The sequence below is a fragment of the Camelus ferus genome, chromosome 3, assembly GCF_009834535.1.
Source record: "Camelus ferus isolate YT-003-E chromosome 3, BCGSAC_Cfer_1.0, whole genome shotgun sequence".
NCBI classification, from domain to species: Eukaryota; Metazoa; Chordata; class Mammalia; order Artiodactyla; family Camelidae; genus Camelus; species Camelus ferus.
The window spans coordinates 93,499,191-93,515,806 of NC_045698.1; the positions used below are offsets into that span (position 1 = coordinate 93,499,191).

Consider the following 16,616-nt stretch of genomic DNA (forward strand, 5'->3'; position numbering starts at 1 on the left):
GAGTTTCAGTTTCCTTGTCTATAAAATGGGAATAAGACTCTAGGTAACCTTCAGTCACAGGAAAAATGGGGGACGGAGCTTAGCACACTGTCCTCCATTGCTAGTGATGATAATAAGCTGCTCTGGCTCTTAGAAGGGTGGGCTGCTTAGAGGGCAGGCTCCAGGGAAGACCGAAAGGGCAAGCCCATTGTTCGGGCACAGAAATCACAGCATCCTCCCTGATTTGCTTCCCAAGGCTAGGCATGGATTTTGCTGAGAGAAGCAGGAGCTGGAGCCGTGCTGCCGCCACCAGCATGAAATCCCATTTTATGGTCAGCCTAGAAGATGTGCTTTCCTAAAATTTCAGCCATAGGCCTCAGCCCTGGCAGGTGGCATGGGAAGGCATGACCACTGCAGCCTCCCAGAGTTATTCACAGCTGACAAAAAAATTGCAGCAGTGATGATCCGGCGATCAGCCCAACAAACGCCGGCTGGTGTCCCCTAGCAACCGTGTTGGCAGTTTGGGCTACACGGAGCCTCACTGCCTCTGGCTCTGGGTCTGGTTACCGGGAGTTTATTGAAGGCTTGACCTGGCCTGCGAGGAGCCAAGAGGGCAGGGGCAGCTCTCACACACACTCCCCAGAGGACAGATGTGTAGAATTCCCCGTGGCCTCATTTCCCATATCTCTCCTGGGGAGAGGAAGATCCTGCCCTCCCTCACGCTTGCCACCTGCTTCCTTGTCAGTTGGTCACACCCCGTTTACTCTGCCTCAGTGTCTGGATTGTGGTCTCCTTGACCTGCCTGCAAATCCTTTCTTGTCTTGGGCAGCCTTGGCCTCCAGAACTCTAGCTCCTCAGTCCCATGTCTCCCAACTCTGGGACTATTCCAACCTGTTAGTGCCTCCACCCAACTCAAACCCCATTGCCACCTCGAACTGCTCTTGGTCGTCACCTTGAATCCTCAAATTCCCCTCTGTTTTGGGGGGCTTTTTTCCCACATTTTTTAAAATTCAAGTATAGTCAGCTTACAACATTATATTGATTTCTGGTGTACAGCAAAATGTTTTAGTCATACATACACATTCATATATTCATTTTCATATTCTAATCCCCCTTCTTAACTAAAGCCTCCTGCTCTCCCTGCTCAGTTACTCCTTCACGGTCCTGTTTTCTTCACTCCCGCCCTGTTTGGCATTAGCGCACTGCCCATCCCTTGCACCTGTGCAAAGGCCACACCCTGGGCACAGCCTCATCCAGTAGGAGCCACTCTGTCCACCAAGAGCAATCCTATAGCAGTGAGCAGGTGATCCCCCCAAGATGCCTGCCAGCCAACCTTGGTGGGACCATTCTGGGCCCCCCAACCCACCACCTGCCTCCACCCCTACCCACCTCCCTCAGGGCTCTCCCTTTGCTTAGCAGTCTCACCTCCTATTCCTCAGACCAGAACCCTCCAACTCCTTGCTCAGTAGAACCCTCTGTATGCATTCTCTGCCCCTTCCTCCCATGTTCTCCCCTCCCCTCCCAGGGATCTCTCTCCCACACCGCACAACACAGGAGTCTCTATCTTAATCCTCCCTCATCTCCAGGATTCCAGCATTTGAATCCGTTTTACCTTCTTCCATCTTCAGAAGCAAATCCTCCCTCCACATGTCCGTCTAGTTTCTCCACTCTTGTCCCCATCTCTCCTTCTGTTGTCCCTTACAGTTCTTACTTCCTTGCTTCCCACTCTGGCCAGGCTTCTGCCACCACGATATTCCAGAACCTTCCACCAGGGCCACCAACAGCCTCCATCTCTCTGTGTCCAGGGGCCACTTCTCCATCTTCATCCCCTAGCCTTCTCAGCAGTGGTTGCCACAATCAAACATGCCTTTGGTCTTGAAGTACTTTTTCCTGTGGATGTTCTGACCAGATTCTGCTCTGATACCCCAGTCCTCCTGCTCCCTCTCTGTGTCCTCCTCGGTCCCAGTGATCGTTCAGCACACTAGGCCTGACCTGTCATTGTGCGTCTGCTCCACAGCTTTGCTCCCCATCAGGAGGCTGGCTCCAGCCCACAGCTCCCTCCTGAGTCCAGCATCTCTGCCCAGCATGCCCACAGGTGCTCCTCCCACATCCTCCCCAGTCTCCGTGAATGCCCCCTACACTGGTCCATTCTAGCTCAAGATAACTGGCTGGGGTAACTGCCTCTCTCCCCTCCTCAGCCCACATCCAGGTTCTCTCTACAAAACTTGCTAATATCAAAACAACTACATCAAAATGTAAAACCTGCTTTTATTACTGATCCTTGCCCTAGATTTGGGGGACTTTTCCACTTGATTCATTTTTGTAGTCTTTGATTTTTTTTTAAAGAGAACATTTTATCTTTATAATCAGAAAAAACACTGTATGGAGTGTGATAGCCTGGTAAGCTTCTAAGGTGGTGTCAATACTTTTCACCGAAAACCATGGAAGAGGAATTTTATAACACTCAATAACATGTAGCTATGTTAACAAGAGTTTCGGGAGAAATTAGAGAAGTAGTTGATGATTCCAGGGTGAAGTGGGAATAAGGGGTCACAATGTGGCCAAACTACCAACCAAAGAATGTTGGCATTGTTAGGATTCTCACAGAATCTTCTATAGCAGGAATCTCCAGATATTACTGATTATGTAGTGTATGTACCCTTATTAGGGAAAAAAATTGAACGTTTATCTCCAGTATATTGTGTTTTTAATATCTCATTCATATCTACCATGGTATATTATAAAAACAAATGTAATCAGAATTTCTAATTGGATCCACCCCCCCCCCCAAAAAAACCCTAGACATTCTAATATGTTCTTTCTATACTGTGATGACCTATCGATCTCAGTAGCCAATGCAGCTCACTTTGCAGGCCTCTGGCCTAGGGCAGTAGTTCTCAGATTCCATGGTGTATTCCAAGATGTATATTTGAGGGCCCCACCCCAGAAAGTTTGATATTCCCCCAAATCTGGGAATCTATTTTCCATCAACCACCCCAGGGATCTTGGGGTAATCTTGGCCAGTAATTCATTTGGGCAAGCCTTGAGAAACCTTGCTTTAGTGTTTCTGATCAAAGAAAAAAAGAGGAAAAAAGAAAGAAATTACATCTGTATTTTAATAGGAAGTAATTGTCTGACTCTTGGTCTTTTAGGGGAAAAAACTCTATGACTCTGAGCCCTACCTCATCTTCAGAGGTTAGGTTTAAGGGTAGAATAACCTCCAGGAAGGCATGTTTGGGAAATTTTTAAAAAGCTAAACCTTGACTGATCTGTTTCTAGGTTGGATGTATTGACCGGTTTGTTTTTAGGCCTGCAGAGTAGCCATGAATCCATCCACCTCTCTTCATCCCCACTATCCTCATGCACGCTAGGCCACGTGACTCTAGGAACGAAAGAGACCCGGGTGTGAGGAGAAGAATGATGGGCTGCTTAGACGTGGTGGGCAGAGAAGCCTTCTGGAGGTGACATTTGAGCCGTGACCTGAAGGATAAGGTCCAGTCTTGGGAAGATATGGGTAAAGAGCATTTGGGGCCAAGGCTTTAATCAAGGCCTCAAGTTAGAAGTGGGCTGGGCCCAGAAAGAAGGGTACTGGAGAGCCATGTAACTCGAGCCTGGAAGACTGTAGGATATAGGCCATAAGGTGACAGTGGGAGGTCAGATCGGGCACAGCTTTGGGCTGCGGCTCTGGTTTTTAAGCGTGGCAGGAAGAAAGCTATGTTTCCTAGGGCTCCTGCAGCAAAGCACTGCACACTCAGCAGCTTTAAACAACATAAAGGTGTTTTCTCACAGTTCTGAGAACAAGGTGTTGGCAGTTCTGAGGTCCTTCTAGAGGCTCTGAGGGAGAACTTGGTCCTCACCGCTCTCCTGGCTTCTGGTGGTGGCTGGCAACCCTTGGCGTTCTGTGACTTGTAGACCTAAGACTCCTGTGTCTGTCGTCACATGGTGTTCTCCCAGTATGTGTTCGCGGGGCCTTTTGTAAGGACACTAGTCACTGGACTTAGGGCTCACTCATCTCCAGTATGACCTCATCATAACTGATTACATCTGAAGTTCCAGGTGGACATAAATTTTGGGAAAGGGCACTATTCAGCCCAGCACAGAATCCACTGGAGGTTTTAGGAGGAGAAGGATTTACATTTTAAGAAGACTTACATTTCTATTTCAAGAAGATTGCTCTAGGGTCGCAGAGGGTCAGAGTTGCTCGTTGTCTGGGTGAAGATGGTGGGGTGTTCAGGAGGTGAAGGGAGCTGATGGGAGGGAGTCACATTCACCAGGAAGGACTGATGGGACAGCTGTGGGGGCAGATGAGGAGGGGCTGGGTCCTTCAGGGTGACTCCTTGGTCTCAGTACACACACCCCCTGGTCTCCCCACCACCACTATCCCCCGAAAGCTACTGCTGGCCTGGCTCAGTCAGGCTCGGAGCCTGACACTAACCGCACTCTGCCTCTCCCCTGCCTGGCCTTACTCTGGATCCCTCTTCTCAGCCTGTGTCCCTCTGTGTGATCAACTCCCATCTGGCCTATCTGCCCCTTTCTCCAGGGAGCCTTCTCACCACCCCCAAGTCAGGGTCAGGGCTGCCTGTCCTGTCAGTACTTGGTCAGCATCTCTCTGCCCTGCTGGGCAGCAAATCCTCAGAAGAAAGGGACCCTGATGGCATTGCAGCTGCCTAGGGCCCAACACGAGTTCACAGAGCCACAGCCTGAGCTTAGGGCCAAGTGGGAGGCGGTTGGTTGGAGGGAGGTCTGGGGTGGGGCCAGGATTTGCGAGGAGGTCAGACATGGCCAGTGTACCAGAGCAAAGGCTCTCAGGCTAGGCCCCTTGGGGACGTGCTGACCAATGGCATTCACGGTCTAGGCTGGGGTGCAGAGTGCTGCTGAGAGTCCACGCACAGACCTAGACTGGTGCAGGCTTTCCGGGGTCTCCTTCACAACCAGGCTCAGGAAGGAGAGGAGGAGAGGAGGAGCTCCAGGCCAGCAGAGAGGTCTGATCACAGCTACCCCCAGGCCAAAAGAAGGGGCAGTTCCAACGATAGGCAGGGGCTCTAGAACCACATGTCATGCCCAGGCAGCTTGATATGAAGGCTGAACTCAGCCTTAAAGACAGAACCTAGTTGGAGACAGGCTAGCCTCAGGTAGAAAGACCCTGGTGAGACCCAGGATTCCAGTTCAGCAGCTTCTGGCCATCTGTCCTTGCTGCTGGACACTGTGACCTGAGCTGAAGACATTGTCAGAACAAGACACTGTCCTGATGAGGGGGAGACCTGGTCTTGGCCCCAGAAGAATGATGTACCCTGGGAACAGCCAGTGAGGGATAGCACACTGGGGAGAGGGCCTGGGTGGACTGGGAGCAACACGGCCTATCCTTTAAGTGCTTCCCGACTGGCTGCAGGGTGGGTTCTGTCCCATGGACCAAGCAAGCTGGTCTCCCAGGCCCCACGATGCTCTTCCTAGCTGGCCAAATGTAATCAGAGGCCCTGCCCTTTCTCCTGATAAGTTCTATCTCTGAGCGAGCTTGGCAAAGTGCATGTGGGGCCTTGACCAGAGCAGCTGTGAGCCTGGATTAGGGCCAATGCAGCAAGTGGACAAGGGTCAGCTGCAGGCTGGACTGCCCTGCATCAGGGACTACCTGTCCACTCAGAGCTAATCTTCTGGAACTCTCTCTACTCGAGGAATGGTCATTTGTGTCTCAAGATAGGAGGTGTTTTTGCCCAGGTGCTTGTGGCTGAAAAGTTTCTTTGTTGGAAGGAAGCCTTGAACAGGAGGCTGAGGGATGGACTTGGTGACTTGACAAGGCCCTGATGAGCCTTGGGGCACTGTACACATAGGGGAGAGCAGCCACGTTGGAAGGGCCTGGGGCGATAGCATGACTCAGCCAGGTTACACTGAGAGGAGGAAGGTGGCATCACCAGCCTGAGCTCAGCAGATGCCCTCCCCACCCACTCTGGCTCAGCTCGGGGCCACAGGGCCAGGGTTGTGCTTGGCCCCATGTTTTGGATCAGAGAATTGCAGCTCAGGCCTAAAGATGCATTCAGGGTCTGGGAATTGACCCCCAGATGTCCTGAGCAGGCTAGACAGTGGCGGCCTCCCTCCCAGAGCTGGGAGATCAGGGGTGGTTGCCTGTGAGTAAGGTGGAAAAAAATCTCTCTTATGTTTCCTCAGGTTAGAAATCTGTGCTACATGGTGACAAGGCGCGAGAGAACGAAGCACGCCATCTGCAAACTCCAGGAGCAGATATTCCACCTGCAGATGAAGCTTATTGAACAGGATCTGTGTCGAGGTAGGCGCCTTCCCTGCCCGCTGCCAGCCGCCTCTTGTGTGCACACCCTTGAAGGGCTGCGTCCCAGGGAAGATGTGTATCTTCAGGGCCTGGTGGGGCCTGAACGTTGAGCCAGGGGCCACTGGCCCCCACCCCTACCCTCCATATCCAGTTAATAGGCCCAAGTCGGGGCTTCCCAGGGTCCTAGGTGTGTGTTGGCAGGCAGAGAGCCAGAGGTTGGAATGTGGGCATCAGGCCTGCATTCGGGGAGCTTTCTGGTTCACTGGGACTCTCAGGTGGTGCTAGGGGCCCTAGCAGCTCAGGAGTAAATCGCACGTTAACAGGTACAGAAGTCCCAGTGGCTCTGTGCTGGAGCCGGGGCAGGAAGGGCCCAAGTTGGCGAGCTTCCCTGAACCCCTGTGTGCCTGCATGTTGATTCTGAAGAAGGCAGCTGTCTCAGAGATGGAAGAGGACCTGTGTGTACGTTCTATCTGACCCTGTCTGACAGGACTCAGGCTTTGCGCCAACAGTTTTTCCCTCTGTCTCATTCTTATACTCTTACCATCTCATATGGAAATCAAAGGTCAAAGAGGCTCTGACAGTGGTCTTACTTTCTAGTTGTGAATCTGCTAGACAACAGGGCCCTTCCCAGAGTGCTCACATGTTAAGGAGAGCAGTGCTTAGCCAAGAAAAATGGCACAGCGCTGCTCTAATGTTGAATTGCATGCAGCAGAAAAAGGTGGATGGAGAGAGGTTTTAAGCCAGGGGCTGCCTCTGGGTCAGGCTGGGCTTGGAGTAGAGGGAAGAGAGCTGCTGGGCCTCCACTGAAGCGATGACTGAGGACCTGGTACTGTCTCACCCCTGCCCCAGAGCTGAGCTGCCTCAGCTGTACTTTGGGATCACCATCCACTCTGTCCCAAGAAACCAGCACTGCTGAGTACAGGTGCTGAGTCAGGGTGAGTCACAGCCATGTAGTCGTCAGAGCTCACTGTGCAACCCAAAGACTGGAAGCTTCCTGGCTGCTGGACCTTACACCAGGCTCCCTCATCTGTTGGTTCATTTGACCAGCACTAATTGGGTTAGACAGGATTCCAGGCTCTGCACTGGGCATCCTGCTGTGGACTGAATGGACAGGGTTCCTGTCCTCATGGAGCTCACCATCTGGAAGGACAAAGGAAAGCAGTGTCCAACTACAGTTGGTGCCAGTTCAGGGAGAGAGATATCAGGGATGGCTTCCCGGTGGTGCTGATGCTGAAACAATGTCTCAGAAACTCTAGTACTCACTGTGGCCACACTTCCAACGGCAGGAAGGCAGCAGAGAGTGGCAAAGGCATGCAGTGCCTTCAGATACAGGATTCCAGAAACACGGTCAGGAGCCTGGAGGATCCACATCCCCACATTGAGTCTGGAGATATTTGTAGTTCCTAGACCTAGGTGGCAGTAATAGGCAGCCTTTGGGTCAGAGAAGGGCATTTGGAGAGAAGACTGGCTTGCCTCTCCCCAAAGTGATGCCCTCAGTGTTGTGACACTTGACCCCTGGGATGGAACATGGGCTACAGGCATCTTGCCAAGGCTTGCCTGGCCTGAGGGCTGCAGAAGGCTTCCCAGTGGCAGTGATGCTGGCTGTGAGCTGAACCAGGTGAAGGACAGGACAAGGAGACTGCATATTTGGAGACCTGGAGGCCAGAGCTTGTCTTGTTAAAGAAACTGGAAGGAAGCTGGCATAGCTAGCTGCAACAAGGCAGAGGAAAAATGTCTGAAGTGAGGCTGAGAGGCTGCCAGGGTCAGAGGTCTTGTGGCCCTTGACAGGAGCTCAGACCATGGCGAGGGCAGTGGAAATCTTGAGAAGCCTCCCTCTGAGGTACCTAGACACTGGTCCCATGTGGTAGGTGAGGAGACGGAGGTCTGGCCTGAGGTTGCACAGGGAATTAACAGCAGAACTGGGAAGATTCCCAGAGCTGGGGCCATACTCCTCAGCCTTGTCTTAAACTCAGTCAGCCCTCCAGCCGCTGTCTGAAAAGCTGGGAGAAGATTCCCGGCAGCTGGGCCGCCCCCTCCACACGTCCCTCCCCTGATCTGCTGTGTTCTGTGGCTCCCTAAAACTATGTGGGATCATGGTCTAAAAGACTGTGAGGGCCAGGGTGCACCCTGAATCTCCCGTCTACTGTCTGATCTCTAAAGCAGACCGGGAGACCAAGGCAGGGGACTTGTTCAAGGGGGCTGACCGCTGTGTCAGGACTGGAACCCAGGCCTCTTGACTCCACAGACAGTGTCCTGTCCACATTCATGTCCAGCTCCTCAGCCTGGAATTCAAGGCCCTGCCCTGTCCACTTAGCTCCAGCCAGCCTTCCCACCTACTGTCTCTGTAGTCCTGAGATCTGTAGGCCACATAGATCACACTGTAGTCCAGGTTGTTCGTACAGGGTGGTCTTCCACCCTCCTCATTGGCCCTGTGTTCCCCGCCAAGCCCCTCGAGGACAATTCCCCTCTCTCCCATACCAGCTGTTCCTGACTGACTAGAGCCCCAGTTATCCTAGGTCTCGCATGGCTCTGAGCCTGGGCTACCAAGACAGGGGGAGGTGACCTAGAAGGTGAGGCATGAGGTGATGGAGGACTCCTGGGATGCCATGCAGTGATCATGGTTCTGGCTGGGCTGTTTGCGGTAACTGTCTCCCTCCTGCTCTCTGTTTCCCTGACGCAGAGCGGTCTGGGAGGAGAGCAAAGGGCAAGAAGAGCGACTCGAAAAGGAAAGGCCGCGAGGGCCCGAAGGGCAGCCCCGAGAAGAAAGAGAAAGTGAAGGCAGGGCCCGACTCAGTCCTGGGGCAGCTTGGTGAGTGAGTGGCCACGCTAGCCTGGTGCACATGGCCAGGCCCATACTGTCACTCCACTTGCGGCTCCCCATAAAAGGCCAGTGGGAACCACCAGCATCCTTGCTGCAGAGTGGGAGGTCCAAGAACAGTAGCTAGGCCCTTCATTGTTCAGGCACTCTCACCTTCCAGCCGTAAGGAGACAAGGGTCTCTGAGACCCTTCTGGCATCCCAAGAATTCCCCTTTTGTAGACCTGGAGGCTGGACCCAGATGCTCAGGGACTGCAAGGCCCTTCCAGGAACCCAGCATCACACTGGGAGGTGAGGTCCTGCCATAATTTTCTGTCCCTGTCCCTCTCTGCTGGAATGTCCTCAAATGGGCCCTCCCTTCAGCACCAGCAAACCTTCTGAGAGCCACCCAGAGAGACCCAAAGGAGTGGCCCTGGCCCAGCCCATCTCACTGTCACAGACAGACCTCTTTACTCCTGACCTGTTAAAGTTAAGCACAGCATCCCTGGAGGGACCCCCAGCCTTGGGCTTTGTCTTCTAGGATGTCACATGCTTCCTCTAGAACACTTCTCAAGGATGAGGTGGAATCCCCTTCCCCACCTCACCTCTAGCACAGAAGCCCCAGGTCATCTTTTATTTTCCTCAGTCTCCAGAGGAGGACAGCTTGGTATCTGATGGGAAGCCCAGTCTCACCAGCTGCCCTCTCCCAAGACCTCTGTTAAGGAGAGAGGGCCCACAGCTAGAGCTGGCCCTACATCCAATAGAGACCTTCTACCCAGTTATGTCTTACTGTCCTATTCATGTCTGCCACCCTTTTCCAAGTTTCCTGCTTTGGAAGCTCTGGGAAGCAACACCCATTTAAAAAATCCAGCGCCCCCTGGTGGCCTGAGTGTGTTTTCCTCCATTTCTCCGTCCCTTATGCCCCAGAATGCCAAGTGGTAGGCAAGGCCATCTTCATGGTGTGCACCTATGCAGCTTGGTTTACTGCTCTGCTGTTGCCAGTTTGAAATTCGTAAGTTTTAAACGGGGAGGCCACATTTTCACTTTGTACTCTGCTCCTCAAATTATGAAGCCAGTCCCAGGAGCAGGATGTCCTTCTGGGGAGAGGGGTATTTGCTATGAACCCTACTTTTTGGTGGTGTTGGCAAGAGGGATGGACAAAACAAGATAACTCAGCTGGGTCTAGCACAGAGGGAAAGAGGGAGGAAGGTGCTCAGTGGTGTGCTGGGAGGGTCAGAGAAGACGTCCTGAAAGAGGTGGGACACACACCTGCTCTTATCTTACCTGCCTCCTTTCTCCCCTCGGCCAGGCCTGTCCACCTCGTTCCCCATCGATGGCACCTTCTTCAACAGCTGGCTGGCGCAGTCGGTGCAGATCACAGCGGAGAACATGGCCATGAGCGAGTGGTCACTAAACAATGGGCACCGCGAGGACCCTGCTCCGGGGCTGCTGTCGGAGGAGCTGCTGCAGGACGAGGAGACTCTGCTGAGCTTCATGCGGGACCCCTCCCTGCGACCTGGTGACCCTGCCAGGAAGGCCCGTGGCCGCACCCGCCTACCTGCTAAGAAGAAACCACCACAGGATGGGCCTGGTTCACGGACGACTCCAGACAAACCCTCCAAGAAGCCCTGGGGCCAGGATGCTGGCAGTGGCAAGGGGGGTCAGGGACCACCTGCGAGGAAGCCACCACGGCGAACGCCTTCTCACCTGCCGTCCAGTCCTACGGCTGGGGACTGTCCCATCCCAGCAGCTCCCGAGAGCCCTCCACCACTGGCCCCTGAGACCCCGGACGAGGCAGCCCCAGTGGCTGCCGACTCGAATGTCCAAGTGCCTGGCCCTCCGGCCAGCCCCAAGCCCTCGGGCCGGCTCCGGCCGCCCCGAGAGAGCAAGGGAACCCGGAGGTCTCCAGGTGCCAGGCCTGATGCGGGGACAGGACCACCTTCTGCTGTGGCCGAGAGGCCAAAGGTCAGCCTACACTTTGACACTGAGACTGATGGCTACTTCTCTGATGGGGAGATGAGCGACTCAGATGTGGAGGCTGAGGACAGCGGGGTGCAGCGGGGTCCCCGGGAAGCAGGGACTGAGGAGGTGGTCCGTATGGGGGTACTGGCTTCCTAAGTCACCCTTACCCCTGTCCTGGGCCCTACCCTGTTCCCCCATGAGGCCTCAGCCCAGTCACAACTGCCATTTCCAATCTCTGCTGAGTGTCTCAGACCCTTGAGGTTGCCACTCTGTTGTGGTTTTATTTTTAATATAGAAAGAGTTTCAAATTCCACACTGTTGTCTTTCCTCTGTGCTGGCCTAGGACATTAGGATTCCTTCCACGGCTCCGGCCACAAGGACCACACCAGGTCCTGTGCACCATCCCTGCCGCGGCAGCATCCCCACCCGGCCCACGCGGCATTGCTGGGCTCCTGGCTAGATGTAGGCAAGGTGAAGGAGAGCTCAGGACTCCAGGCCGCTGCCACCGGGTGACACAGACTTGTTTGGGCATTATTTCATGGCAGATGGGCCAGCCCAGGGCCTGCCCCACCTTGCCCTCAAATCCCACTGGGGTCCATTTGGGGGGGTCCTGCTGCACTCCACTGATCCCCTAGGAAGTATAATAAGTGATAACCCAGCCAGAGTCTACTCACTGTCACAAGCACAACGAGCTTATATGAGAAAGCACTGAGGGGGCGTTGAGGGCCCGCTGGTTCCAAGGGAACCACAGCTGTTCCTGATCAACCCACATCATCTGAGGCCTGCCCGCCCACCCCGCGACCCTCCACTCCCTTGCTGCTCTGCCCCTGCTAGTGCCCAGCCCAGCGGCTCTGGGAAGGGCTTCCCAGAATCCTTCCTGAGCTGTGCCATTTTCTCAGGGGACTCCCAAACAGCCAGCCGCCAGTGCCGGTGGAGGGCTGTGAGGGAGGGCCAGTGCCCAGACGGGGGCGTGGGGCTCAGGCTTGCTCACTGCAGAGAATCACTCTGGAGCTGCAACTTCCTTCCTTCCTTCCTTCGGGGCCAGTCTCAGGCCGAGGTCTGGTCAGTCCCAGACAGCTGACCAGACCAGACCGTTTGCCTTTTCAAGTTTCCCAGTCCTGCTAAGAGATGAGCTTCTTCCTTAGTTTCTTTTTGGAAACTCCTCCTTCCAACAAGCAGTGGGATCCCGGGGCCCAGGGCAGGTCAGTGATGGCCTACTGGGGCTGTTTTAATTCTTGCTGGATCTTCCTGGTTCCTCTGTCCCTCCGAGCCTTAACCCCCTTTCCCAGCCGTGCCCTCCTCTCCCCACCATCACCCTCCTGCCTTCCCTGCCCCACCCTCTAGGTCCCAGGTAGTAGCTCTGAAAAGTTTCAGTGGAGTGGCCCCAGGGTGATAGCTCAGGGAACAAACAAAAAAAAGGAATTCAGTGAAAACATGTTTTTTTTCTTTTATGAATTACTCCTGGGTCACTTCTGCCACTGGTAAAGCCAGAACTTCTCCAACAAGAACCTTGCAAAAGTCCAGTGAATCAGTCGAATCATTCTGTGGATGCCAAAGAATATTTTGACCATAACACAGCACAGCCTGGACCTGACAACTTGTCACTTGGACTTTTTTTTTTTTAATGGAGTTCTTTAGCAACCAAGTCTAGAAACATGTTCATTGCACACACCCAAGAAGGTGAGCCCAAGCTCTTGGATGAGGATGTTGTTCTGCTGCTGAACTGTTGGAACTGGGACCCTGGTGTTGCATTTCAGATCCTAGGCTGGGCCCGCTGTGAGCTCTCGTAGACTCCGAGGCTCACAGCGGGGAGGATACTGATGGTGAAACCAGCGTGGCAAGAGTCTTACCCTGGGGTTCCCTGCAAACAACACACAAAGCGCAAATCAGCAGGATAGGGAGCAGCCAGATCACCCATCCCCAACTCCAAACTGTAAAGGTACGACAGTGGCATGGTCATCGACACTCAGTTTCATGTGAATTTTATCAAAACAGGAAACAAAGATAATGACTAAGTTTAAAGGGTCGGACAGATTTGTCCAGTTGGAGCAGACTGGGAGTGGGCTTCAAGGACTTGGCGTTGGGATGGCATGAGCTACCCTGTAGAGTTTAGCCTGCCTGCCACCTTGGTAGTGGTGGCCAGTGTGCAGTGTCAGCGTCAGCATCCCAACACCATTCCTGTTTACTGCCTTTGAACAGACCTTCTTCCTTCCCCGTGCTTCGGGTCACCTCGGGTCACCTTGGGTCACAGCCTTGTCTGTGCTGGGTTGCCGGGTCTGACTTCACAGGAAGCAAAGGGACGAGCTTTAAAGAACAACCAAACTGTGCCATGGTGGGGTCGGGGGTGCATGGCCAGGAATGGCTCAGGTCCAGTAGACTTGCCCTCTGACCCTTCAGCCATCCTGAGGCAGAATGGGCTCCCTGAGGGTGAGGGCGGAGAGAGAACCAGGATGGGAGGGTAGTGGGTCTGGCTGAGGTCTGGACTGGGTGAGCCAGGCTGGGCAGCCAGCACTCTTGAGGGGGCCTCTGCTCAAGTTGGCCTCTGGATTCAGACCCTCTTCTCTACTGGCTCTTGTTTTGGACTGAACTGTCCCTGGGGCCCATGTCCTGCGTGGAGCCCAGGTGCTGTAAGGCTGGCTGGCAGATCTCCCAGGCCAGGCCCTAGAGCTGTCCTTGCAGGCCTCTCTCCACCTTTAGGATGTCCACAAGGCTACATGGAAGATAAGGATGCCACTTCTCTCCGCTGGCCTTTCTGCCATTAGACACAGCCCCTTCACTTTTTCCATCCTACTGTCCGCAGTATAGATGGCTCTGCTGCCTCTGAGGTCACGGTGGGAAGCAGGAAAGGCAGAAGGCTGAGGCTGATCTTTGGCTTGACCACATCTGCCCACACTCCCTGGCCCTCCCCAAGGAGGGAGAAGCTGCTCCGGAACTCATTCTGGCTGTCATCCCCATCCTCCCAATCCCCGCAGCCCACCACCTCCTCCCCCTCATCACCGTGAGAGAAGATAATGTGCAAGGAAAGTATTTTTATGCATCATAAATGTATTTTAGGATAAACAAGAAGAAGAAAGTTAGAAGGGTCTATTTTATTAAATGAGCTCTGACTTGGTGACAGTGAACATTTACAGTATAAGGTTCCGGGTTCCTTGGAGAAGCCACCCAGGTTTCCAAACATGGGTGTTGGACTGTGGGGTGTGTGTGTGTGTGTGTGTGTGCCAGGGCACGTCTCGTGTGTCTGTGTGCATGTGTGTGGGTCGTGTATGGCACACTGTGGAACTTGCAGGGGCAATTACTAGGGAGTCAACTGTCCAATTCTAACAGATATGGGCAACAGCTGGACCTGACATTTCCTTGCTCCCCACCAGATGTGGCCAACCTCTGCCGATGTCTGAAACTCTGCAGGATGGTCTGGATGCCTGTAGCAAGGCGCTTGGGGAGGCCACTCCTTATGCCCCTGCCCAGCTGGCCACATTGGTCAAAGAGCCAGGGCTGGAGTCTGGGACCTTTGGTTGTTCTTTAAGGCATTTCCTGCCACCATGTCCCTCAGATCCACAAACACTCTGTGCTCCACATCAGCTCGGGGTTGGGGGGAAGATATGAATGTCGCAGGAGGAGACACCTTCTGTCTTTGTTTCAAAGAAAGTGATGTGCCATTTGTTAATATACAAGAGAAATATTGAAAATATATTGAAAAGAGCAATTTTAAATTATTTTTGGCTTATGTTGCAATATTTATTTTCTTGTATTAGAAAAGATTCCTTTGTAGAGAAAAAATGTATTTTTCATTAATGCAAAGACCTATTTCTCCTTTTTGTACATTGTCCATGTTCGCTACCCTCAACGAGCAATAGAATGTATGGCCGCCTGGGGTGGCCGATGCCCGTGTGCCCTGCATGACTCTGTGTTGCCGCTGCTGCGTAGCTCCCAGTCCCATCCTGTCCTGCTCACTCATGGGGGTTTCCAGAGCCCAGCCCCTACCAGGGCCTGTGTCTTCAGGAGCCCTTTGCACTCCTCGTGTGTTGGCAAACGCAATTAATAAAGCAATGTTTTCTGTGCTGGCTGGCGTGAGGCTCCGTTGCATTGAGTGGGGTGGGGTAGGGGGTGCTCAGTGAAACAGCGAGTGTTCCCTGGGTGTCCCAAGGGACCTGCTGCTGCCTCCTAAGGAGTCGTAAAGTGATGGGCATAGTGAGTGCTCAGTACACACTGGGGCTGGGCGCTATTTCGTTTGTTCCTCCTTGCTTTCATCCCCTGGAGTTCAAAGTGGATGACGGAGCTACCCAAAGCCATACCTCTGGTAAGTGTCAAAGTCACTACCTCTTGAGCCACCTACCTGGGGCAGTGGGAAGGTTTGGGAGGAAACTTAGGCATCTATTCCTAGATCAGGAAAGATTTTTGCCCAGATTTGTTTTTCACTGATTATGTCCTGAGTACTTACTCTGGGCCGGGCTCTGTAATGTACGGGGAATGCAGCCACCATCTCTGCCCTGGGGGAGCTCATGGTCCAGCAGGGACACAGACAGTGAGGGCACTGGCAGGTACTATGAAGGTCTGGGTTGATCTGGGAGGGTGGACATTCAGGAAGGGTTACTCTAAGGAAGTAGCATCATTTGTTCATGCATTCATTCATTCGACAGGTGGTCTCCTGACCATGTGTCTCATTCTGCCAGTGTGCTGGGTCGGATACTGTGGGTTCACCAGGACCCTGCCCTCCTAGAGCTTCCAGGCACCACAGGCCTGGAGAACAGTTGCTTGCCCAAGGAGAGCTGGATAGGAGGAAGGGACAATACGCACTCCAGGGAGAAGACTTGGCACATGCAAAGATGGATCAAGCTATTTGTGCAGGAGTCTTGGACCTCCTCTGAGAGCCTGAGGGGAGGCTGTGAAAAGGGGCTTGAATTGAGACTCAAGGAATCAAGCTTCTGGGGCTGCTGACTTAGTTGTTGACGTCTTTGTTGCCCTACATCCTCCCTGGAGCAGTAGAAGGGAGGTCCCCGAGGGCACCTCCAGATACAAAGTTCTGTGATTCCACGGTGCAGAAGGTGTTGGGAATAAGCCTGAGGTGGAGGGTGTTTGTGCTTTGAACACCTACGGAGGGAGAGTTTCCTCACTGACAGGCCACATCCCTGCCATAGGGACCAGGGAACCCTGTCTGACAGACACGGGTGTTCGCTCAAGGTTCTCGACTGAGAGTGAGATCCGTAATGGCAGAGTCAGCATGAGGCAGGGCTGAGGGGGCTCCTGGGTGGCCAGCCCCCCAGCTGTGGTTTGGGGTTGTCAGCTCTCTAGGCCGGCTGCCTTGGGCTCAGCACCCTAGCCTCTCTCTCCTCCTGGTGCCCACCCAAAGCCAGGCCCACTTGGCCTCAGTGCTCCAGAAGATGTGAGGCCCCACTGCAAGGCCTGCAGCTGCACAGCTGATCCAGCTGATGACTGTGGGGCAGGAGAAGTCAAGGCACCTGGGGGCCCCGAGGCAGCAGTGTTCTGAAAGAAATTAAGTGTGAGCCGTCTGTGTAATTCTAGCAGCCACATTTTTAAAAAGTACAAAGAAACAGGTAAAGTGAGTTTTAATAACATTTTATTTAGTCTATTATATCCAAAATATG

At 53.5% G+C, this 16,616-nt stretch overlaps 1 protein-coding gene across 12 annotated transcripts in view; it reads left to right on the plus strand.

Annotated features, from left to right (window-relative positions):
* The window catches only part of JADE2 (jade family PHD finger 2), a 132,886-nt gene extending 117,815 nt beyond the window's left edge, over positions 1-15,071 (plus strand). For 11 of the 12 annotated variants that reach the window (XM_014554966.2, XM_014554968.2, XM_032476745.1 and 8 more), the window contains 3 exons: positions 6,139-6,256; positions 8,937-9,065; positions 10,361-15,071. In XM_014554966.2, coding sequence (XP_014410452.1) covers positions 6,139-6,256; positions 8,937-9,065; positions 10,361-11,169 — 1,056 coding nt within the window. In that variant the 3' untranslated portion in view covers positions 11,170-15,071. The remainder of the gene's footprint in view (positions 1-6,138; positions 6,257-8,936; positions 9,066-10,360) is intronic. The other variant, XM_014554970.2, reaches the window with a different exon arrangement.
* The last annotated feature ends 1,545 nt before the right edge of the window (positions 15,072-16,616 follow it).